The sequence below is a fragment of the Anser cygnoides genome, chromosome 7, assembly GCF_040182565.1.
Source record: "Anser cygnoides isolate HZ-2024a breed goose chromosome 7, Taihu_goose_T2T_genome, whole genome shotgun sequence".
Classification (NCBI taxonomy): Eukaryota; Metazoa; Chordata; class Aves; order Anseriformes; family Anatidae; genus Anser; species Anser cygnoides.
In genome coordinates this window covers 22183922-22209603 of record NC_089879.1, presented here as the reverse complement: position 1 = coordinate 22209603, position 25682 = coordinate 22183922, and the positions used below count along the sequence as shown (strand labels likewise).

Genomic DNA, 25682 nt, shown 5'->3' with positions numbered 1-25682 from the left:
TTACATATATGATGAACACATCTTTTTCCAACACCAAGTAGAGGTCGTCCTAATAACGTCAAGAGACTGCAGGAATGGAAGGAAAAAAGTCAGGAAGCAAGTAGGGAACTTTTAGTATAACTAAAAATAGCTGAAAGTAACTTTCAATTAAATTTCCAAGAATTTGGATCTAGTGGTGTTGTTTGTTAAAAGGAAAAACATGCCAGCAGGTGCAGAAGAAAATAATCATTCCTTAAAAAAAAAAAAAAAAGAGAGAGAGATATGAAAACATCTTCATAACCAATGTAGCCATCAGCTCCTGTTTCAAAAATCACTCTTTTTTGCATTTACTTTTTGACATGGATTTTAGAAACAGATATTGAGCAGGCAAATTAGGAACGAGTGCATTTCATCTGTTCAACAGTATAGTTATCTGCAGTCACAGGTAGGACTCTGCTTCTGCTTTATGATCATTCACACTGGCTTTACACCATGGAGCAAGGAAGGAACTACAAAAGTATTATCGATGCTTTTGTCTTGTGATCCCATCAGTAGCATTTGCACAACACCCACCGGAATGAAGAAGTTGTAACGGCAGCAGGCTCACACACTGCGTTATGAGACGTCGGACTTGGGAGCAGAGGAATAGTAGAACATCTATGGACCAGCATAGTGTCAATATTTAATCAATATCCAAACATTAGCCTTGCACAAACACAGCTCATATCAAAATATCATAAACCAAAAGAGTACTCATGACCACAACTTTATCTTGAAGTCACAGCCGCACACAACTTTTATAACTTATTCTATTTTCTTTGGCAGCGGCATGATCCAACACCCTCCCAGCACCACACGCGCTGCTGGCGAATCACTGCTGCACCCCCGTGGCACGATCAAACCCGAAATGTCTCAGCCAGAGCAAAGGGAAAGCTACAGGATGAGAAGATAGAGATTCCCCAGCCAGAGGAAGGGGGGGTGCAGTAACCCAATCGAGCCAATTTTTAAGAGTTTGGTTTTCACCTGATGTCAGCTTTGGAGCTAAGGCCAAGTTTTATACGTATAACACGTGTATATCCAATACAAACTCCTTGGTAGCCTAGAACAATACTCCAGTGGGGTATGCTGCAGGATGCTGAAACATAGGATCTGTTTTTGAAACCATTTAGGCTTAAATTTAATTGTTCATAATTACAAACTGTGATAGCATTACACTATACAGATTTATGCTGGGGAAAGGGAGCACAACAATGTTTGTATAGCTTCAGTGAGTGGTAATGGTGTTTAACACAGCCTGTAACTCACAGCCTTTAGCAAACGCATGCAACCTTCCCTAATACAAGGGAATAACCTACTGTATCCACAGCCCACTTGGGAAAATTCAAACTCCTTGCAGCCACGACTCCTTCCATCTTCCATTTCCAGCAGACCATCTCCTGGCAGTGGGCATGCCACTGACCACAGAACCACTGAGCGCAGGTGCCCCCACACCTGGAGCCCAGCATGGTCAGGCTAGCCAGGCTGTGCCCACTAAGGGGATCACGCCAAGGACCCAGGAGGGGTTTTCAGCATTGCCAAACAAGGGAGGGATGCTGCAATCACAGACTTGTCTACATTATTGCTGAGCAATGATACATATCGCCATTTGTATAACATGGATGATGTATATGTACGGGTAATTTGTACATAATATACAATAACATATATTGCCCTCCAAGCTCTTCCAGGACTTCAAGGGGCACACTGCTTTTGTGGGTACTTGCAGCTACTTGGCAGCCTTCAGCACCAGCCTCTGAGGCTTGAGAAGGCAGAGCTCCTTAACCCACAGGCCATACCCACCACCCACCGATCCAGCCCAGCTGCACAGCCTTGGTTCAAACCCCTGTGAAAACTGGCAGTGAGAGTTGCATGGGCTAAAGAAGATGAAAAAGGGAATGCGGTTGAGAAGTACCCACTCACAGCTCAAGGATTCAGAGGAAAAACCCCACTGTGGAAAGCTAAGGGAAAATCAGGGCACTGGAAACATCACTGAGGTCCCCCTCCCAGGAGGGATAGAGGTGAGCCGTCCCCACCTGGTAAATGACCAGCCAGCAAATTATCCTCAGGTGTCTGCTGGGGGCTAAGCACCTTAATACTTACCCAAGAAGCTTCCAAGTCTCAGCTAACAACATGTATTAGGAGGGTGATGAAGATGGTGAAGGGCCTAGAGGGGAAGACATATGAGGAGCGGCTGAGGTCACTTGGCCTGTTCAGCCTGGAGAAGAGGAGGCTGAGGGGGGACCTCATCGCAGTCTACAACTTCCTTGCAAGTGGGAGTGGGGAGGCAGGTGACCTATTCTCTGTTATCACCAGTGACAGGACCCGTGGGAATGGTGTTAAGCTGAGGCAGGGGAGGTTTAGGCTGGACATCAGGAAGAGGTTCTTCACCGAGAGGGTGGTCGCACACTGGAACAGGCTCCCCAGTGAAGCAGTCACTGCACCAAGCCTGTCTGAATTTAAGAAGAGATTGGACTGTGCACTTAGTCACATGGTCTAAACTTTTGGGCAGACCTGTGCGGTGCCAGGAGTTGGACTTGATGATCCTTATGGGTCCCTTCCAACTCGGGATATTCTATGATTCTTTTAACAAGTCTTAGCTAACTACATGTATTAACTCTAAACTTCTACTTTATAACTTTTAAAATGCGTCTGTCCTTCTTGCAAAGCCTCTTTCTGCACTAAGTATAAGCCTCCCGAGCCAAGCCAAGTAAGCCACCAAAACCCATGTGGCTTTGTGTCATTGTGGAGCCTGGGAACATCTGCCTTCTGGAGAAAGTCAAGCCTTACAGTTCTGATGGATGTGGACAATATCTTGGCACCATTACTTTCCAAAACCATGTTCTCCTGAATTCCTACCCACTTCTTCCCTGAGCCTCCCCAGGAGTGCTCAAGGAAATGCCAAAGATAAATTAATATCTTCCCTACTTTGAAACTTGAGTAAGTGGAAGGTGAGGAGTAACTCCCCGAGAGGTCCTGGGCAGAGCACCCTGCCTCTCCTGAAATCAAAAATATTTTTGATGGCTTCATTATGATGTTAATGGGTAGCTTCTGTTCCCCATCACAGCCAGCAGGATGGTGATAACTGAGGATTTGCCATTAATCCCTTGCTGGGCTGCCCAGGAGATATCTTGGAGCACTTCCAGGGGAAGCTGGGGTCTGGGTTCACCTTAGGAATTTTGTGGCAGGAAGTAACTAACACAAAGGGGCAATGTCTGCTCAAGCGTCGCTTTTCTTGAGCTGGAAGTGTTTTTACTTATATTCCACCTGGCAAGTTAAGAGAAACCCTCAAACAGGCAACCCACTGCTGGCATGATTACGGAAAAGGAAGCAATTATGTCTTACTGCTCTTGGGGCTTCTCCACTGCCTCTCAAGAGGCTTTCCAGGAAGAATAAACACAGATCACGTCTCTTCTTCTGAGCAAAGTCTGCCCCAGGGAGAGGAAGACATAGGGGAAAAGCATCATAGCTGCCGTGCCCACACAACCTGAGGGCCTTCAAGAAAATTAAGTTTAAATCCCACCTCCTTTCTCATCTGAATGGCTGGCTTTGTGTGGTCTCCCTGCACCCATATGTGTTGTCACATTTCCCCCACCCCTGTAGGTCAAACCGGTGGAAGCACAGATGCCTTTTAGCTGAAAATGGGACTCAGTGACCAGCTTTTCATCCCAAATTCATCCATTTATTTACACATATAACACCACTTGCTGTTTGCATTTCATCTATTGAGCAGATGGCTTTTCCTCCCCAGCAATGCCATTGCAGCTACATGTGGCTGCATGAGATTTCTTGCCTTGGACTACCCAGTCATTGGGAGAACACATGGAGACAAAACTGTTCCCAGAGCAGCAATCCCAAATCTGTAAAACTTCTGTTTGCCTTGGCTGGACGTCAGACTTCTCCTGCCATGCTTTCAGACACAACTGCATATGTTGCACTTTCCAGTCTTGTTCACATATCATCAGACTCACCCGCAGCTGCTCACAGGTAGCAGCTTGTGTTGTTATCTCTCTGCCTCTCCCCCAGAGACGTTTTCATGACACCATTTTATTGATGGTCACAAGAAGATGCATGGCATTTTGGGTTTTTTTGAAGCTGATTTGGTGTTTCTCTCACTATCGCAACTTAGGGCTGTGGCATTTTCACTGAATAATTTCAAATCATTTCTCTATAGATCCTGACGTGCTCAGTGGCACACTGGACTGCAAACTGGTGCCACATCTGAAATCTGATGTAATCGGTGGTCAAATCTTACAGGTTTCTTGTGGCAGGTGAGGTAGGATGGCACACCAAAGAGACAAATTCTTTCAATAGGGGAAAAAAAATTATGCTATACCTGCTCATTACTCCCAAGCTCTGCCCAGGATGCCAGGAGAAGCAGCAGCCCCTAAAGCCTCTCTGGATTCTGTACTTAGTAGTAGTGGTCAAGACTGGATAGGGTGTTGTTTTTTGTTTGTTTGTTTTCCTTTTAAAAATAAGCTCCAAAATCTACATTTGAACCCCTGAATTCAGCAAAAATGTGGGTAACAGAGGGCAGACCTTTGCTTGGGAGCAACCTCATTTTGGGGCCATGAAATGGGTCACCACACCAGTGCCTCGATGACAGAGCAGTTGAGTTAAGCATGCCATTGAGTTGAGGAGGGCACTGCTGTCTCCCCACCATGTGGAAAGGCCTAATGCTTTTAAAGCTGGACAAACAGCACCACAGCACTTTTCCAGGCGTCAGCAGCACCTGATTGTAAACGCTTCATTTAAAATGCCCCGAAATTCAGCCTGAGTCCATCTCGAGCGTAGTTCAGTGTCCATGTAGGAAAAGGCACTCCACGGTGCCCATTTCATTACTGTTAGGGTCTAGAAGGGTTTTAGAAGAGACAAATGTTTAATTGATGCAGCACGATACCCCAGGGACCACAATATCTGGACACCTGGAAAGCGCCCATTTCGGAGAGCCTCAGAGTCTCCTGGTCGGCAGAAGAGGCCGCAGTCTCCATGCCATTTGCAGTTTGCAGGGTCTCTGTGTGTAGGCCAATGGTGAGGCCAAATGGACTGCCTCCAGGAAGCCAAAAACTCCCGTGGGAGCCAGGGCTGTGTCCTTTCTCCCAGGATCTCTGCTGGGAGCAACAACAGCAATGGAGACGGATTGGCTGGGAGAGCATGGAGCGAATAAATGGTAGCAGTGGGCTGGCCTCCATACCTGCCTCCGAGCCGCGGTCTGACTCGGGCCCTGCGTATTTATTTGCAAAAATCAGCCTGCGTAGGTGCCGTCTGAGCGGCGGTGACCCAGCTATCTGGTCAAAGGCCTGCAGGGAGCCAGGAGATAGGGCGGGTTAACGTTTAACCTGCAGGGACTGTAAACCAGCCCGAGGCCGCTGAACCTTTGGAGTTTGATATGACGATTGGGGAATAACCGGAGTGACACGTCGCAAACTCCCCATAATCAAGGAGACCTCTTCCCGTGCGGTGATCTCCCAAATTGCTCAGGTACGCTGCCGCCCTCGGGCTTGTCCCACTGTGAGACCTGGGGTGTGGGGGTCTCAGATGGCCCCCCGTGAAGTGGTGCTTTTGGCCAGCTCTGCACAGCTGGCGTGGGGAAGGAGAGGCTCAGCCACGCACCTTCCCCTGCCGAGGACACACCATCAGGTGCATGCCCCAGGCACTGCCCAAAAATGCCTGGAACTGGGGGGTTTCCCCAAGCACCCCATGGCTTGGCCCCGCAAGGCTTGCCTTGACATTTTGATAAGCAAGGTGAGCAGATAAGGGCATTCGGCATCATCCCCGCCTGGGCAGCGGCAGCAGGGAGTTTTATTAAGCGCCTTCCCCGTGCCGATCACCCACGGCCGCCGAAAACTGAAGCCAGACAAGGTTGGGGGGAGGAGGGATTTTCCCTGCAATAATTCGGTCTTGATTTGTTAAAGTGCAACTTTCCAGAGCTAATCATTAGAGACCGCTTCACTTGGCCTAGCCAACTTCTTATTCTTACTTTTCTTTGCAAAAGGTCAGTCTCTGTTTCAAATGCAATCACTGCTCCTAAAAATCTAAAATTTCCCTAATCTGTTCCAAATAGTTTTCTGCCCAGTCCTTTAATGCTTCTCTTAAGCTATTTTCCCTCAGTGAAACAGGAGGCTTAGGCAGCAGTGAGTGCAAGATTGGCTTCAAAGCATCTGACACATCATGATGTTGCGAATAAAACAGGGTGGGGAAGGAGGCTGGGCTCAGCATCAGGTGTCTCTCATCCTTGGAAGGAGTTTCTAGGGTGCACAGCATGCATTTGGTAATGCAGCTGTTTCCAAGAGAGCAGCCACTTTCTAAGAAAAGTGAAATATTAAAAGTAAAATATTTTCTCAAGGCTTACGTGCTGCAAATGTTGCATGTGGGCAGCACTTTTCCATACCTCCAAGGCACACTGTACCTAGGGAAGTTATACCATTTGCTTTTAAATACCTAAAAGTACCCATTTTCTGTGGGACAACCTGGAAAAAACCTCCTCTCTGGAAAGTTAAGGGATTACACCCTCATTGCTCAATTGGACTCTGTCCTGCAGTGTGTCTCACCCAGGCTAAGAGCTGGTGTGTCTCATAGCAGCTCAAGAAACTTAAAGAGCCTGATTTTAGGAAGAACACAAAGAATACTTCATGTTACATGTATATATATGGGAGCTGTAACTCTTCGCGTGGGGTGGCTGCATGGGGGCAGAACAGCCTTCACTGGATGCGCCTGCATGGCTCGGTACATTCAAACCAGAAGGCGCATCGATCCACACAGGATAAACAGGGGTTTGTTATCTCATTCATGGAAACAGTAACCAGGTTTCTCCGAAGGGCTGCGAGCTGGCAGGCTCCAAGCACAAAAGCAGTTGGGAAGAGCAGGGTTCGACCTGGCCTCTGCTTTGGGGCAAGCCCTGGGACCAGCGGGCAGGCTGGTGAGGTCTGCGTGCTTTGGAAAATGGCAAGAAAATGGTGCACAGAAGTGGTCACAGGGAGGTGAAGCGGTGCTGCAACAAGCTTGTTTCTCATCAGTACGGGGTTTGCTATGCCAAAAGTGCCTTTCGTTGTCTTGGCGTTTTAGAGTTTTAAGAGAAACCTAAAATGAACGATAGCATTTGCTGCAGAGAGGGAAAAATCAAATGAAACAATGCTGATTGAAAATTATTGTCTTCCCTTCCTATTGACCTGGGCTTCTGGATTCTGTACCCATGATAGCAAGGCAGTATTGTTAACAATTTGGCCAGAAATGAGCAAGAAATAGGAGATACACCTGGACAGTTTGTAGCTCTGGAGTTCCTAACTTCAATATAAACACCTGTTGAATAAAATGCAACACCTCCTGTCCCCTCCATCCCTCACCCCCCCCCCCCCCCCGCCCCGTAATACTTTTTAACATAATAGCCATTATGAGCAGCAAGAAATCTGTGGGTCAACCCCCTGAAAATGATTGAATTCCATAACAATCATTTCCATTAACTATTTTTTTTTGCTGCTAAATAATGTTAAAAATACTGCCTTAATTTGCTGCAGGCATTCACAATTCCTGAGAGCAGCCATTGAAATGGGAGTTTTCCTCCTGTCAGGGCAGATTTGCTCATTGATTAATGGCTCTGGGAACAAAGAAAGAGAGAAAGTAATCATGTTTCCCTGGTCCCATGACAGCAGCTCTCCTCCTTTACACTTACTGGCGCTGACACCTGCAATAAGGGAAAGGGCTGAAATCCCACTGGTTTAGGAAATTAAATGTCACACCATGGCTTGGGGTCTGTGTGCTGGAAACGGGAATGGACTCTTGGGTGATGGAGGTGGGAAAGCACCCCCTGCAAAAAGGTTTTTAGGTGTTCTCAGGAGGTGGGAGAAAAGTAGGGAGAGTGGAGGTGCTTGGAAAACTGGGGGCTGGAAAGGCTGCTTGACTGTGCTAGGGTGTTGGGAGTTGCTTTGTAGGGATTTCTTCCTCTTAACGAAAAGAGGTATCATTTCTGTCTCCATCCCAGCGAAATCCACCCGATGGAGGAAAGCTCTCTAACAAGAAGGCTGATACATTAGCTATGAATGAATTTGGAGCACTAATTAGTTGGAGGGCCCTCATTTCTAAGAGCAGCACTATCACAACAGGATGCAGGTGGTGTGCAAGTCCTGCAGGCACAGCGCTGTCCAGCCATGGTCCCGAACCTTAAATCAGGATTGCTTAACTTATCCTCTCTGCTGGAATAAGCAACTGTCTAGACATGCTGGTCTAAAAGAGGCTAAAATTTGCAGGATGCCTTATGAGAAGAGCTTGTCTGGCCTTATCAACTCAGGCAGAAGCCCAAGAGGGATATTGCTCCTGCTGTAAAAGCATCAGCCGGGAGATGTGCTATTCCTGTCCTTCCGCCCTCCCCATGGCTCGCTTTCTCTGCTCAGAAAGAAGCCGCTGCCTGGATGGAAACGTTACTGGAAGCTATGCCTGGGTTTGGGATGTGTGTGTGGTACTCCTCCTCAGATGAGGGGCACGGAGATGCACAGCATCTAAGGCACCCCATGCAAATATGTTCGAAACAGCCAGCCAAGCCACCCAGCTCGTCAGGAGAGAGGGGGGGAAAAAATGCTCTTACACTGCCCGTCTATCTAGGTCGCCGCTGGGGATGGGAGTGGGAACCTCAGCTGCTATGGAAACCCGCCAGGCTTGGCTGGCTGCGGTCCAGCTGCTTCCCTTCCCGGCACGGAGCGGAGATGTGCAGGCAGCTCCCTGTGCGACGGCAGCCCCAGCAGCCTGCCACCCTCTGTGTTACTGAGCAGGTTGCTGCAGCCCTTGCGCCTGCCTCTTCAGCACCGATGTGTCCCACAGAGAGGGACAAAGCCTTTTGCGTGGCCCTTGGAGTGGGGATGGGATGTAGCCTCTCGGCGCTGGTGTGGTTCACACCTTTGCATGGCCTCCTGTGGCTCTTACAAATGATGAAATCCCAACCAGTGAAGCTTGGTGCAAATTCGCACTGATCCCAGTACTGTGGTTTGATCACTCAAACCCTTGATGAAATCAGGACACAGTGAAATACAAGGGGCTAAATTAGCAATACGCCAGCACTTTCCTCTATAAGGCACATAGAGCATGCCTCTGCCTGTGCAAGGGAGGCTGCAGAGCCAATTTGGATTTTAACTGTTTGCTTTGAGTGACCACTGATCGGCTGATTGTGGAGCAAGTGCATACAATATGCCCTGTCAAACCTTTTTTTCCTTTCTTAAGCAGCCTGGAAACCTTGCCCTGTGCCATGCCAAACCCCAGCTCTGCAGGAGAAACCATGAGCATCAATGGGGCTTTGCTGCTGCCCTCGGCAGGGGCAAAGGCGTGATTGGGTCATGCATCGGGTACCCACCAACCTCCACGCCTCCCCTGCAAAGCCTGGGCTCACTCCATCCTTTCCAGGCATTAAAGAAATCCCTCTGATCTGAAGGATACACACACACACACACACAAAGTGCTTAAATATAGACTTGATTCTATGAAAGATAAACCAAAACAATAATCAGGCTCCAGTTGCTGCGGAAAACACTCATTTTGCAATTAGAGATGGGAGAGAGCTATTGCATGGCTCAGTCCATCTCCCAGCCCCCGCACATCAGCAGCAGCTGAAACACAGGAGAGCCTGGGAACACAATAAAAAGACATCCTAAACATCCCACAAACCTGCACAACAAATAGCTCCAAAATCTGCTGTTACACAAATGTCTCTATTTCCAAGCCTGCAGAGCTCAGTGTGGCAGAGCCCAAGTGACACAAGGCTCAGACCCTGCAAAAACATGGGCTCACGCCCCATTTTTGGCACTGAGGATAATCCACCTATTTAAATTTAATGATCTGCTTAAGTCTTCCCTTCAGAAGACTTCACTGGCAATCTCCTGCTATGACAGCATCCATGATGACATTGTGAGTCCTCAAGCTCAGCGTCACATCTGCAGACCCATTTCTACACATGCCCATGCATTTGATATTTGTATAGGCTTGAAGCTCCACATTCAGTAAAAACTGGGCAGGCTGAAATTATAGGCAGGGTGTCCGTCTTAAAAATAGTCCTTTGCCAGTATGTGTGGCCCAATTCAGATTCAGATTTCAGCTTTATGGTGTTTTCAACCGAAAAAGTAAACTTAAAAAAATATTATAATCTTTAATTAGATATGACCTAAAGCTACAGCACAGAATCAAAACATCTGAACCCGAGGTTGTTGCAGCCCTGAACCTAGATACAGATCTGAAGTTCTCCCATGTTCCTGAGTTTTAAAAACAGGCCACATCTGGACCTATGTCTCACGCCTCTTACAGAGTGCTAGGCATGGCTCGTGCCAGATTCCCTTCCCAGTACCAACGGGATGTCACAGCACGAAGGACAAGTTGCCTCCTACTTTAAGGCAGATTAGGCACCTTGCATGCTATTCCCTCCTAACACACCTGCACATGTATGCTGCAATATCCCCTGCGTCTCGCTGGAGCACTGGACAAGATCTGATTGTGGGTTTGCTGTCATGCAACAGGGAAGAGGGGGATATTTTTGCTTTTTCCATGGTCTGTGGTTGGTTTTATTTATTTATTTATTTTATCTCAAAATGACTGATTTAGGAAGAATGAATGACTCATTTAGGAAGAATGATCCTGTTAGTTTTCTCAGGAGGGTGAAATTTCTCCTCCTAGCTGTATTAATTTATTTAATTTATCTTAAATTTGATTGCAGTGAGCACCCCTAATTAACCTGATTTTTTGCTGATAATCACTCACAATGGAATCAAATCACAAATCCGGGGATGGATTGACCGGCACACAGAAAGAAGCCGCCCTCCGTGCATTAATTCAGCGAACGGGATATAATTTGATCCAGGTAGGAACTCACGGTCACGTCCTTCTGCACACAGTGTCTGGTTTCATCTTGAAGCAGTGCTGCATCAGGGGCTTGTGCAGGGAATCTGCACGTGGCAAGCGCTCGTTGCTTGTTCCTCCCTCTCTGCTTCTCTCCAGTTTACATCCTGCACAAAACTGCATGTAGTAGGGGCTGTCTTTTATGAGGTGGCACAGTATTCCCCCTGCCAATATAAGAAGGGTGAAATAAAACCTGAGCACAGCTATATTCCAGGAATGGTTGGGATAGCTGTCTGAAAGCCATGGCTGCAGTGCTGTTGTAGCAAAGATAACCCACTAAACAAGGTTTCAGAAGAGCTTAAGCCCAGATTTGTCCATAGAAAGTCCCATAAGTGACCACCAGATTTACCCTTTTTAAAGATCTTTGCGTGCAAAAAAAGTACAGGTGCCTTACCTGCCCAAAAGCCACAGGTTTGCTCTCAGTCTGGTCTCCGAGGCCAAAGGGCAAGGCAGATTAGTGCAGGTGGGGAACAGACAAGTCCTTCAAAAACATCTCAGGAAGTCTTCCCTAGATAGCATGACCAAAACAAATGAATTTTTCAAAGGTGCTGACTAGTAATACGGCTTACCTTGCATCCTGGAAGAAGTAACTGAAAACTGAATTTCAGGCAGGTGGTTGCCGTGAACTTTGGCTTGCTTTGCATAGCACTAGAGGGCACAACAGCCCAAAGCAAAAAGGGGACTCCTGGGAAAAAGCATTTTCCTATAGTCCTTAATGCTGTGTGTGCCCCAGGACCAGAACAACATTGGGTTTGTTGCACTTGAGGAGCCTTCCTGCTATATTTGACCCAGGAGAAGATAAATAGCTTCTTTGTGTGTTTTATTTGCTGTGACTTTCTTTATCCTGATCTTTAGTTTTTCATACTGTCACATCTGGCAATAGCTCTTTCCTAAACCACAGATTCCTGCCTCCCTGCCCACCCAGAATCTTCTCCTTATTCCTAACTTTTCCCTTTCCTTCAACCTTACCATTTTCTCTTACTATTATTATTTTTTTCCCTCATTATTTTCTTTTCCACATCTCTTTGGGCTTTTTTTTTTTTCCCAACCTAACTGTCACTGGAGACAAACACCTTCTTCTTCAATAGCTGTCAGGCTCACATGTCTTCACAAAGGGGACGATGAAGCTCTCCTTCCCCCCAGAGACATTGCCAAGATGAGTTCATTGAGATGCAGCCTTCAAGCCATAAATGAAGCCACTGCAGACTGAGAGTAGACTTTGTTTTTTGCTGTGTCTCCTAGCACACTAGGAGACACTCCCACATATGTTGACAAAATGAGAAGAAAATCTGATTGTCTCTCACTTGGCTTAAAGTAGGATGGTAAAACTCTGCTGGCTCTTTGCTGACCATTATTGATGAAAGTAGCATTTCTGCAGGTCACCAAGGCCTTCTTCCAGCTGACATTCCAGTGAAGATCACAGACGACCACAGCAACACAATATACAATCATCGCTCTAACAAATGGCTCAAGAGATAGAAAATCCCATGCTAGAGATGTGCTCAGTTCAGCCAAACTGGGGGCAGAAAAGCAGCCTGAAACATCATGATCTTCTCATTAGATCTTCTCATTAGATCTGCTGTGAAAGTGTATTCATAAATTCAAACAGCTCCATCATTATGCTGAAAACATTTTCAAAACAGGAATGAGCATGGATAGTTCAGGGCTGGTTATAGGCTTAGGAAAACTGAAATTGCTTGTGCTATACTCTTATATTCCTACCAGGATCCCTGTTTACTGCAGGCTTAAGTCCTTCAGGCCTTCTTTGTAAATCAGCCATTGCCTAGAATAATCCCAGGGGGAGAAATGGCTACAGAAATGTCAGGAGGCAAAAACAGAAAAATGACCAGAGTCACAGCCCCTCCGGGCACAGGGCATCACTGCAGGACAAGGAGAGCTGGAGAGGGAGAGGGAGAGGGAGGGAGAGGGAGAGGGAGAGGGAGAGGGAGAGGGAGAGGGAGAGGGAGAGGGAGAGGGAGAGGGAGAGGGAGAGGGAGAGGGAGAGGGAGAGGGAGAGGGAGAGGGAGAGGGAGAGGGAGAGGGAGAGGGAGAGGGAGAGGGAGGGAGCAAAAGAGAGAAGATGGAAGAAGGGAGGGGAAAGAAAGAAAGAGGGGTAGAGGGATGGGCGTCATCTTTCCCCTACGTTTTCCAAGGAGGCCTTTGACTGTCTGAATCTTGGACAGCTGAGCTGTGGAAATGGCCTCCCCTTCAACGTGCTGATGCATGTTCCTCAGCAAAACTCAACCAGGTGTAAACCAGAGCCTTCTGCAGTACATCACCAGCATACTAGCTCGGATGCTAAAGCCTTTCGGTACCAATATAGCAGTGGGGCAGCCGGCGCACACCGCCCTCTCTCCCTTGAGCCTGCAAAGAGGTGCTCTTTACAAGGAAGGAGGGTGTTTGCCTCTGGCACTGCACTAACAGGGTGTGCCCAAAGTGTCATTCCTCACAAAGGGACTGATTTTATCCACTACATCATCATTTTATTTTCCTCCGTGGCAGGAAAATGGGCAGAGGAAATATGGCGGCCCACCTCCGGGCTGGGACAGCCCTCCGCCAGAGAGGGGCTGCGAGATCTTCATTGGAAAACTGCCGCGGGACCTCTTTGAAGATGAACTTATACCACTGTGTGAAAAAGTAAGACTTTATGGCAGGTAGATAATTTGCAGAGATTACGGATGATTAGCTCTACATTTCCATGTTGAACTGGAGGTGATTTGGCCCAGACTGCCCTTGGTTTGGTGGCAGCCCCTCCAGCTCCTTCTGTGGTGTTTCCTCACCATGACGAGGGCTGATCTAACACTGGAGCTGGCCCTGCTTAGAGTAGGAGGTTGTACTGAAACATCCAGCTATGCCTCCCTCCCTAAATTAGACTTCAGTCATATAAAACACACTTTCCTCCACCTAGGAAATGGGCACAGCCACCCAATCACTCATGTACAAGCCTGAGCAAGTGATACCATTCAGACACCAACGACCATGCAATTCTATTGCTGCACCTCATCCCTCCTGTTTTTTAGTCATTTTTTTTTCTAATTTCTCTACTGTGTGATGCGTTAGCCTCAAAACTGAAACATAAACCCCATAAGGGGGAGAGAACCACAACCCTGGGGCTGCTGAGGTCAGTGGCCAAACTCTTGCTCACCTTGCTGAAGAGCTAACTTTGTCCCCCTCCCTCGTCGCCTAAGCACTTGCTGCCTGTGTTTATGACTTCTTTCATGTGTCAGAAAGTTGTGTGAAAGCAGAACAGGCTCTGGATGATTCTCCTGTAGATGGAGATATCTGAAGAGTTCTGACATGATATAGCCAAGAAAGCACCCAGTCTTGTTTAAACACCTCACCTGGCAAACACTTCTTTACGAATGATTTTTCTTTCTATTTGCAGATTGGCAAAATCTATGAAATGAGAATGATGATGGACTTCAATGGCAACAACAGGGGCTACGCCTTTGTGACCTTCTCAAATAAACAGGAGGCAAAGAATGCAATAAAGCAACTCAATAATTATGAAATTAGGTGAGCATGGCATACACCTTCACATCAACTTTAAATCATATAATGTATTAATCTGGATTGTTGTGGACAGCATATTTTTCCCTACAGCCCAGAGGAAGCTTCTTTAGATACCTAAACTTTAGTAGGAAGTCATTTCTTGACTGCCTGTGCATTTGTTGCTTTATGCTGTAGTACAAAGTCAGTACATAGCACTCAGAGACAAACTCTTTTGCAGGAAATGTCTTCCTTAAAAAAAAAAATAATAAAAATTAAAAATTCTACGAGAACATTGGAAAAAATATTTTGCTTTGGATCAAATCAACTGATGTCTAACCATTGTTGTTTTTTTCATGTTCCCTTCTGGGCTGTTTTTTGTTTATGTATTCCTATCCACTGTGTCTCACATGAGCTATACTGCAGATATGTTCTGGGAGACATGAGCAATTACAAAAATGGTGAAATAGGATGAAAACTAATTGGCAAAACAGTGACATTTCCTAATAAGTAAGAACAGAAAAATCCCTCATGTTTGTGACTAAAAATTGGGAACAAAACACCTAGAAATAAACAACATATGGGTCCATCAATATGGTTTGTTTTGATTTCAACCCCATTGAATTTTTTTTTCCAGTTCAAAGTGGGATGAATAGATGCAATTGCTTAGAAGCATTTTGAGATCAACCACTCTGGAAATTTTAGGGCTATCTTTTCTTTCTTTCTTTTTCTTTCTTTCTTCCTTTTTTTTTTCTTTTTTATTTTAAAGAAAAATATTGATTGTGAATTGCTTTACTAGCAACCTTAGGGATGAGCAGGTCACAAGGCACATGGGGAGGGTTTGGAAAGGTGACTTATATCAGAGGCTGGAGTATCTTAAAGATCAGACTTCAGCCACCTCCACCTCCTCTGCCTACTTGCCTTGTCCCAAAGATGCTTCTAAAGAAATTTATGACTTCTCCAGACCTGCAAGACGTAGTTGGACCACAAAGTTGTGAGCAAAGTGAATATAAAGACATTTTTGCTTTGGGGGTCTGCACAGCAATTGGCATCAATAAACCCTGAAATGTTGTCTCCCCATAACAAGGGATTTTCTTTCCCCAAACCACAGCTGTGAGGCTCTCTGGTGATCAGGAAGCTGCAAGTCACTGGTGAACGCAATAAAACCTGGCTTATGCTGATGACAATGCAAGAATCACAGTGGTGTCCCAGTTGCTCAGCACAGTTGCCTGGTGGCAACTGTTTTTGGAAGTTCTCTCAAAAGAGAGAATCCCAAGAGTCAAAAGCAAAATTTGGCTTTGGTTTCTTCTGATCTCAAGTAACTTGTTTCAAAAGTGCTGCTTTACTTTGATGTCAAATTTAGCAGAGTATTAGCCTTTGGATCTAGCCTCTTGTGTTGAGTGAGACCACTTGAACATCCCAAGCAACACGTGCCGCAGAAGGAGGAGACCTTGCATTTGGCCTTGTGTTTTGGGACAAGAAGGGGGATTTTTTTCCCCTTTCTCTGAGAAGTGATCTTGGGTCCTGACAAACCAACAATATCATTTTTCTGCAGGAATGGGCGTCTCCTGGGAGTCTGTGCCAGTGTGGACAACTGCCGCCTGTTCGTAGGGGGGATCCCCAAAACAAAGAAGCGAGAGGAAATTTTAGCAGAGATGAAGAAAGTCACAGATGGAGTCGTGGATGTCATTGTTTACCCAAGTGCAGCTGATAAAACCAAAAACCGGGGTTTTGCTTTTGTGGAATATGAAAGCCACCGGGCAGCAGCCATGGCCAGGCGAAAATTGCTCCCAGGTTAGTACAGATGGTGAAGGTGGTAGGGGCAGCTTCAATTTAGCAGGTGCCTGTGTATGTGTAGCAGCATAGAAGTCTCCAGAGGAAACATATACCTAAGGGAAGGAACACTGCTGGGTTTTCTCATCTTGGCTGCCAATGATTCACTTCAAGCAAAGAGGGACCCCATTATGCCCATTGGGCTGCCAGACATGCCCTGACTCTGGGGTGTGGGGTGGGTGATTCACTGAAAAGCCTGATTTACCACCATTCTCATTAGCCAGGTGCGTCATTTAAGAGCTTGAAGTTATTAAAATATAGCTAGATGGATCTACCTGTTGTATCCGTTCAGCTCTGTTGTAGGATATATATTATCCCATGGTTATCTTGAGTTATATGTAAAATACGGCCTCATCTACGACCTCCTGGGGAGCATCACTTCGGGAAACTAAGACCATATTCAGACTTGACATTGTACTGAGGATGTTCCTGAAAATGTTTATTTTCCACATGGGAAGAAAACCTCAGATGAGGAATTGCTTTAGAATTTAAACAATATAGAGAATAAGTCTATGTAATTTAGTGCTGGGGGACATCATGAAGCAAAAAGAAGTTTGATAGGTGGTAAGCAAAAGAGACACAATGTTAATTGCCTTTGCAGTGATTTCACTGTTTTTCTCATGCTTTCGTATGCTCAGCAGAAGCTCCTGCACTGCTTTGTCAAAGCCAGCTCACTTGCTGATGAAAGAATCCAATAAACCTTCTGTTCAGACACTTGATCCTCACACATCATGCCCACCAATTTTCTTTCTTTCTTTCTACATGATAGCCCATGAAAAATCTTGTCATTTTGAAACCTTTTCTCTTATTGTCAGAAATGAGTATGATTGCAAGAATTAATATGTATCTGAGTATGCCTGCTATTGTGGGGTGTCTCACACAGACTATTTTTCTTTTTACTCTGTATTTTCTACATCAGCTTAGCATCTCCCTAATTATAGGAGCACTTTCTGCTAGTCTGTTCTTCAGCATAACTTTCTCATGGTTTCTATATTGAGAAGGATGGAAGGAGCAGGCACAGGCACCGCCACCGATGGCAGCCTTGAGGGAGCAAAGCACTTGAAATCCTGAGCAAAGACAGTGAGACAGATGGGAATGAGAACATAGTCCTGAACAGCCTTGTGCAATGTGCTAGTGATTTCCAATTTAGGGACATCTTGGTAAACAGGTTGGGAATTTCAAAGACCTGAGCAGGAGAGAGAGTCTTCTGATGTTCCAAACATACGGGAGGAACTTGAAAAAGGTTTCAAACCAGGACTGAATGGGTCTCCAGCTGATGCATTGGATGAACGTGAAATTGAATATCATTATCAAGTTGCTTCCTTGACTCTGAACCTCACTGCTCTTCAAGGAAGCTCTGTAGAAGAGGCAGAAAAGCTCAAAATGAAGATGCTTTTTATGAAAGCTTTGTCTTGTCTCCTGGTCAAATAGGCAGGTGGAGGAAGACTGGGTTTTAGCAAGCTGGTAGAGCAGGAACCAAGCTTAGCTCCTTGCTATGAATCAGCCAGGTTGTTATTTCCACTATTGAAATGAACATGGCAACTTAGAAAAGAGAGCATGGCCTTTCATTTTAGATGGCTGCCATTAGCTGTCGTCTATTTCTGGTCGTCAGACTGGTCAGGGCTGGAAGCTGAACATCAACCACAGTCCCAGCTCCACAATTCCCTGCTCATTCACAGGACAGAGAAATATACCCATTATCCTAGCAGGGAACAGCCCCTTTACATTTTTATTTTATTTTTTTTCAGCTTTTAACTTCTGTTACAGAAAAACAGGTCTTCAAATTCTACCCCTTCCCTCTAATTTTCCTCTATTTTGGAGCTCCCATCCTGTCTTAGATGGATTATCCAAGTGGACATGCAAGATGGGATGCCTCCAAAAGTGTTTTGCGGGAGTCTCATTTTCCTTCTACCAACATAGGTATCCCAGGGCCTCTTCCAGGTTTTAGCATACACCTAGGCCTTGGAGAATCACAAAGATCATATCATAAAGATCAGAGAAGAAATAAGAACAGCACAGACAGGACTAGTTTGAGGGAAGCTTGCAGAAGAGACAGACATTTTATTTCATTATTTTGGAGGAAATATCCAGCACTAACCATGCTGTTAAGCCAGAAAATGGTCCCTACTGTGCATCCAAAGCACTATCTACTAGGCTGATTAAAATTGCCAGAGAAAAAACGGGCGACAGACCGAGCACATGGAAATTAGAGCTCTGGATATTGGTGAGTGGCCAGATTTCAGCCACTCTTGAAGAGAAGGGGAAAGGATTTCTTCCTGAAAGATGTGCTGAAAGGACTGGGAAGAAATGCTTATCACAGCGATTCACGCAGATTGGAGGCAAGGCTGTGGCCATCAGTTTTCATTACACGTTAGATATCATGAACTGGCTAATCAATTACTTAATGGATTAAGTAACTCAATGCAAATGATTACAGAGCTCAGCATGATCACATGGCAAAAACATTGCTTTTAACTACCTCTTTATTTGCTGTTTTTATTCTTTGCCTCTCAGCAGCTTGATCCACTCTATACAGAACCCATATGCTTCTCCACACCCTGTTTTATGCCTCATTACTTTTTGTTTCCTTTCTTTCTACTGTTTCTGTTGCAACTTCACCCTGTGTGGACCACGCAACTTCAAATACTTGCACATGGAGACATCCTGATTTTTACTATTTCACTTCATCGTCTGGGACTTCTGGATCCCTTTCCAATTTCCTAGGGAATTAAATATTTGCAGCCAACAGGGATCTTTATAAGAGATGTATACCCATTACAATATTTCCCTTCAGAGAGCATTCCAGGGAATGCAGATGTTAGTGAATTGTGCCACAAATTCGCTTTTTAAATTCTGGATGCTACATTTCTGCAGGCATCTAAGATGCTAGTGGGAGCCTGCTGAAAGTGTGACCATCTGCTTTTGGAAATGAGTTAACTAAAAGGCAGTGCTTTGAGCACAAAAGGCTTATTTTGGCCCTCTTTGTATAATTGGCCTATTCTATTTTTCATACTGCATATGAAATAAACTCTGAGCAGAAGTGAGAGGAACCTAAGCCTCTCTGACAATGATGATGCCAATCCCTTTAAAGGAAGGATCCAGTTGTGGGGACACCCTATTGCTGTTGACTGGGCAGAACCAGAAGTGGAGGTGGATGAAGACACCATGTCATCGGTAAAAATCCTCTATGTGAGGAACCTCATGCTCTCGACCACCGAAGAGACTATAGAAAAGGAGTTCAACAGCATCAAACAAGGTAGGAACCCACTGACACAGTCCTTAAGTAAGTGCTGCTACTGCAAATGGAAGTATTTCTTCATTCATAAAATGCCAAAGGAAGACAACAAAAGTAGCAGTTTTTCCATGGTAAAATGTTCATGTCTAATGCCGCAAAATTGCCATTAGGCTGAAGGCTCCCACCCAACATGCATAACGTCATTCCGCTAAGGGCTGATTAATTTACAGCTAACAACAATACTAACCTTTTTAAGGTGATTGGCAACTGGAAGAGATCCAAAATACTGCATGAGGATGCCTGTATCATAAAAACAACTTTGAGTCATTTGAACCTTCTTGAAAAAGAGAGTTGTTAAAACAGCTGGGTGATTTCAGCTTTCTTCATCTACAGAAAGGGATGATGACAGAAATAGGATGGTTTAATACAACTGCTTTTTATCTAATCTATCTAAATGCTGAATTCTTTCTTTTTCATACCAAAAATGATCTTCCATAAATTTATGAATAACCAGTGCTTATCATTTTATGCAGGATATGATGGTATTCTTTCATGGCATATATTACGTGCTCTTAGGTGAGATTTTCAAAAAATGAATGTGTTTGTTGGGAATAAAAATCCTGCTGGCTTTCAAATGAGATTTTACTTCTGAGTTGCTCCGGTTTTAGAAAATTCCACCCAAAAACAAGAGTAAAAATAACCCATTTGTGCAGCTCTCCAAGCCACATAGTCCATTAGGCATTAGTAACTTATGCTTGGCAATGTGAAATTGCCATTCATCTCGTTCCTATTAACTTCCTTCTATTAATTTTTAAAAATACAGTACAGAGCTTCATTTTTCCTTCACTAACTTTTCATTTCTGCTCCATCCTTTTTTTTTTTAATAGGCTGCAATGCAAAGATCTTTATGAGATTTCTTTACAAGTCTTTTCTGTCCTTCTAATGTTACCAGCTAATACTTTAAGTAACCATCAAGCTGTTAGAAATCCCATTTTAACCCCAAGCTAAATATGTATCATCCCACTCTCTTAACTGTTTCCTCCTTTATTTATTCAGTTTTGTTCCTGATCACTGAACTGCTCACACTCCCCAGAAACACATTTATATCCATTTGACACTTCAGTAACAGTCATCTGCTTTGCTCCTAAGGAAAGTTTTCTAGTACAACAGAAGACTTGAATCTTCTTTAGTTCGTCTTTTCAACACTTTTCCATTTTGCTTCTCATGCTGGAAATTGCTTTTGTTTGTTTTTTGTTTGTTGGTTGGTTTTTGTTTTAAGGAGAGCTTTAATTATTGTGGATGAAACCAAGAGTGCCTTTTTTAAAGCTGCGCCATACTTTCAAAAAAACATGCCTAGAAGAAGCAAAACCTGAGTTTTGAGGAGAATAAATGCAGTTTAAGCCATAACGAGATTACAATCAAACAAATCAGCAAGGAGCTGAAAGGATTCACCTCCCACTTTGGTTATCTGCTACGTTTGTTGGGTCACATTTCAATATCACTTGCCTGAAGTGTACATTTGATCCGGTGAATTTAGAAGCTGTTTTGACAATAACAAGCCATCCAATAAAAACCTACCCAAGTGAGAGGAGTTACGAGGCAGAGGTCCCCATTACAGAGCAATTACCACATCACCACAAGCTCCACAGACACTGCCAGGAATGCTACTTATGCATCCCAAGTTGTAACACAGCACAAGTATCACCCCTTTTAAATCTGTGCCAAATTCAGTGCCGAATGGCTTCTATAGAAATATGCATCACTTCCAACAACAAGAAGCTCTGCCCTCCCTCCCTAGATATCTTGGCAAATATCCTGAGCCCTGGCAAAGTTTCCATTTGGTTAAATGGGCTCCAGACAACGCAGCTGAAGCGGGGTGATGCTTGGAAGAGAGCGGCAAGGAGGGGCAGGTTTGTACCTTCCCGCAGCAAGGCGCTCTACCCTGGCAGCAGGAAGGCCACGCTCTCCAAAGGTGCTAACAGGGATGATATTCCCCCTGTGGTGTCACATAGCCGCTTGTCCCGCTGGGGTGGGAGCACGCCGCCTAGTCCCACAAATAGGAAAGAGCAAGGTTTTGGCTTGAGTGAGGATCAATAACACAGAGCAATCTCCAGGAGGCAGGAGGGGGATTTTCAAAACACAGAGAGTTCATTAAAGCCTCGACTTGTAAACAAGACATCAGCATATGATGACCATAATTTTGGGCTTAGAAAATCACCCTCCAATCCCTGAAGGACACAAAGAGCCACTTACCATTTCAGTGTCAGTCTGAAGACATGCAGGCTGCTTGGGTTATAGGCTGGAACAGGCTTCATTTGTAGCCCACTGGAACTCCTAATGCCACCCCCTAAACTCCAAAGAAATATTTTTTCTTCTGCAGTTATTTAAGTAAGTGCTTTTTTTTGCGGCAATAGGATATTTCCCTGTACACCTGTTCAGCTTTAAAAGGAAAGAAACCAGCAGAAAAGTCATCCTGCATCCATTAGCCACATTTCCAAAGGATACTTTTAGGGGTGTTATAGTCTCACTGGCTAGGCTGGTTGACAACACATTTCCCAACTGACAGGACTGGCAAAGATGAACTAGAGGAGAAAAGGTAGATACCTAAAGCTTGAGCCTGCAGGGAGCAGGTGCCAGTGTGGTTATTTCAGAGCCAGAATATTTGGGTGCTGCAAAGTTCCCAGCAGCAGAGCATCTGACGAGGGAAAGGGAAGGCTGTAGAGGACAGACACAGAGGAGAAGAGCACTGAGTGTGAGAACACCAAGTGTCCTGCTCAGCCATCCAGCTCCTGGAGATCCATCACAGAAGTGAAACACAAAGCCAAAGACAACCTCAGACAAAGCATTTTGGAGAGGAGAAAACCACTCCAGTTTAATGGGAACCATACAGGTGCTTGCCTTCAAATATTTCTAGTTTTGCTTGAAATAACAGACATTGTCTTTAGTTTCTCATGGTATATACATCCTAAGAGGTAAGAAGACACCATTGACTCTCTCTCTTACCCTTGGCCAGTTTTTGCTCTTGAAGGGCTCACAACCCAACACAATTGCTCATTCTGATACATATTTTCCAACTAATACCTATTTCCAACTAATATTCCAATGTTTTCCACAGGTGCAGTAGAAAGAGTAAAGAAAATTAGAGACTATGCCTTTGTGCACTTTAATAAAAGAGAAGATGCAGTTGAAGCTATGAAAGCCTTGAATGGGAAGGTAAAGCTGCTCTGAATGTTGATTTGTGGGACTTACATGCAGTATATTACATGCAGCTGAAACAAAGCTGCCAGGCTTATTAGCTACAAAGACACCCTGAAGGTGCTAGCCCTTTTTTCAGTTCTCAGGCTGCTTTTATACTCCTGAATTCATTTTTCAGCAACCCTGATGTTCACAAACTGTTCTTTTTGGCTTCTTTCCCTTTGCATTCATAAGAAATGTTTGCCCAGATCAGACTGTAGTTCACCACTCTGAAAAAAGATGGAGCAATACTGAAATGAGGACTAGAAAATGAGGGGTTACGGGTTCCCTTGGCTTGCACTCACATACGTGTTTCATGTCTGCCAACAAAAACACCGGAAGGGAAGCATGTGAATAGTAAACAGGGACAAACAAGGTCAACCCAGAACATCTGCTCCAAATTCTGAAGCAGATTTGCAAGGAGGTTACTGTATTTAGTACTTCTTGCACTGCAATGTAATTCACGGTGCTGTAATGCAAGAGCTTTTCCCAAAGAGGTGTTAACCCCGTTCCTATTTTTAGTGCTGTTGCTGTTCTCCATAGGAGTACCTATAATCGGGCTGACTTAGATGCTGCTTTGCAGGGAAGTGAGGCCTTTTCAAGGGCTTCACAACTCTGCTAATTCAGTTAATTAGCCTCTGCTGGCTGGTGTCAGGTCTGGATGCTCTCTACACTTTGAACCTTCACCCAGCCAGTGCCTTCTTCCACCCGTGGGAGGGAGATTTTGGCTGATTTGGGTGGTTTTCTCCGTTTTCCCATTCTGTTAGTAAACCACGCGGGGAAGCTGCCTTCTTAGACAGGATAATCCCCATGCATCTTGGAGACTGCCTCACGCTTGTGCTTCTCCCGCACTCTTCCTGCGGTGCGAAGGTGCTGGATGGGTCCCCCATCGAGGTGACGTTAGCCAAGCCCGTCGACAAGGACAGCTACGTCAGATACACCCGAGGCACAGGTGGAAGAGGCACGATGCTGCAGGGAGAGTACACCTATGCCTTTGGACACATGTACGACCCCGCCACCGCCTACCTGGGTGCCCCAGTTTTCTACGCACCCCATGCCTACGCGGCCATCCCCAACCTCCACTTCCCGGCTGCCAAGGGGCTCAGCAACAGGAGCATCATCCGGCCCCCGTCCATTCGAGGTAACTCCAGTCATGCCAATACTCTGCTCTAACAAAATGACTCCTCCCATGCTTGGGTGGCTGCATCCTCATGCTGAGGGTGCTGGCGTTGCCCAGGCTGCTGGACCCCTTTCAGAAAGGGACAGAAAACAGTTTTTAGGCTCTGTCCTTCCCAAAGACACAGTGATATTCCAGCAGGCTAAGCAGGGTACTAAAAAATAACCATTTTCCTGGAGCAAGCTTTAGACAGCTTCCAGATCGCCCTCCTTCCAGGGTAAATAAACCATGAATCCTCCTGGTTTTGCCCCAGCAGGGAAAACCAAATAAAACAATTTTATTTCCCTCCCTCCCAAGCCAACTCTCATACAGCCACCAGCACATCTCTGTGCTGTTTTTCCCCTTTCCTTTGAAACCCACAAGGAAAGTTTTACCAGTCCTGATGTTTTCTGACCCAAAGGCACAGCATTTCCCAGGGAGGTCACATTGTGCTGAAGCTGAGTGGGGAACCAGAACTGAAACCAAGAAAGCCATTAATTTTGTGCTTTGGGAAATGGGCTCGTCTTTTTTTTTTTTTTTTTTAATAATAATCTAATAATAAGAAACCTATGAAAATAGAGAGTATTTCTGATGGTTGCTGAGGTTCTGCCTTTGATCCCAGCTTTCTGCAACCGGTACTGAATCAAATCCCCCATTCAGGTACCTCCCCGATTAAGTATCATTGCAGACAGCATTTGGTACCTGCAGAAGTAGGTTAGGGGACTACCAGAAAAATAAATACGTGCCCATTGGGCACCTTGAACAAAAATGAAAATGTAATAGGGGCTGAAAATTTGACTTTGGTTCATATAAGGGAGGGGTTGTATAAACACTGAGTTCCTCATGAAACTGTTATTATGCTGGTGGGTGGCAAGTGACATCAGCTGTCCCTTCTCCAACTTCTGACTACAAATCTGGTTAGAAAGGTGTTACAAAATCAAAACTGGCTTGTCTATGAGCTCAATGGAAAGTTACACCTCACCTGCCAGCACGGAGCAGAGGAGATGGAAACTGGGTCAGACAAAAGCAGGGGTACCCCCAGAACTTCACACCTCCAAGTGTGCAAGCCCAGCAACAGGCAATGGCGGGCTCCTGCCTACCTCCTTCCCAAACTCAGTCAGAGGGGCTAACTTTTCCATTTCAGGGACAATCAGGGTAATTTTTCCGGTGATTTGATTCAGTTTAATGCCTTCTTACATTCCTAGAAATTTACATGAATGTACCTGTAGGGGCTGCGGGAGTTAGAGGACTGGGAGGTCGCGGCTACCTGGCGTACACGGGCCTGGGGCGCGGATACCAGCTCAAAGGAGAAAAGAGGGGAGAGGATAAACTCTACGACCTCTTGCCAGGAATGGAGCTCACACCGATGAACCATGTCACACTAAAGCCCCAAGGGATCAAACTTGCCCCTCAGGTAGGTGTGTGCGAAGTATGGTCAATGTGTTGGCCAGGGTTTGCCTTTGCTCAAAATGCTTTCAGAAAAACAGCCCTTGCTTGAATTTAAACTGGTGATTGATAGCTACATCCATTCATAACTCTTGGAATACATTTAAACAAGAAAACATTGCTAGTTGTGTCCTGCAGAGCCATCCGCCTTGCTGTAGTACAGCACTCACTCTCCTTCAAGGGAGAATTTTCATAAACTTCCATGGGTGGAAGATGAAATCCAGCTATGACTACCCCTCCATAAAAGCACTGTGGAGTAAAGAAATTCTCACCCAAAACAGGCATGATGAGATGCATCACTTGGGACTTCACCAAGGAACTATTTCACATAAATAGAAAAACAGCAACTTTGCCAGGGAAAAAAAAAAAAAAGAATCATCTGTTTTGCAAAAGGGCCATGACATT

The 25682-nt window shown here is 45.2% G+C and overlaps 1 protein-coding gene across 2 annotated transcripts in view; it reads left to right on the top strand.

The window, feature by feature from the left end:
- The first annotated feature begins 5185 nt into the window (after positions 1-5185).
- A1CF (APOBEC1 complementation factor) overlaps positions 5186-25682 on the top strand; it is a 28190-nt gene continuing 7693 nt past the window's right edge. The window contains exons 1-9 of one of the 2 annotated variants that reach the window (XM_013178493.3): positions 5186-5496; positions 10703-10846; positions 13387-13521; positions 14270-14400; positions 15929-16167; positions 19298-19462; positions 22557-22654; positions 23546-23816; positions 25037-25245. In XM_013178493.3, coding sequence (XP_013033947.3) covers positions 10748-10846; positions 13387-13521; positions 14270-14400; positions 15929-16167; positions 19298-19462; positions 22557-22654; positions 23546-23816; positions 25037-25245 — 1347 coding nt within the window. In that variant the 5' untranslated portion in view covers positions 5186-5496; positions 10703-10747. The remainder of the gene's footprint in view (positions 5497-10702; positions 10847-13386; positions 13522-14269; positions 14401-15928; positions 16168-19297; positions 19463-22556; positions 22655-23545; positions 23817-25036; positions 25246-25682) is intronic. The other variant, XM_013178549.3, reaches the window with a different exon arrangement.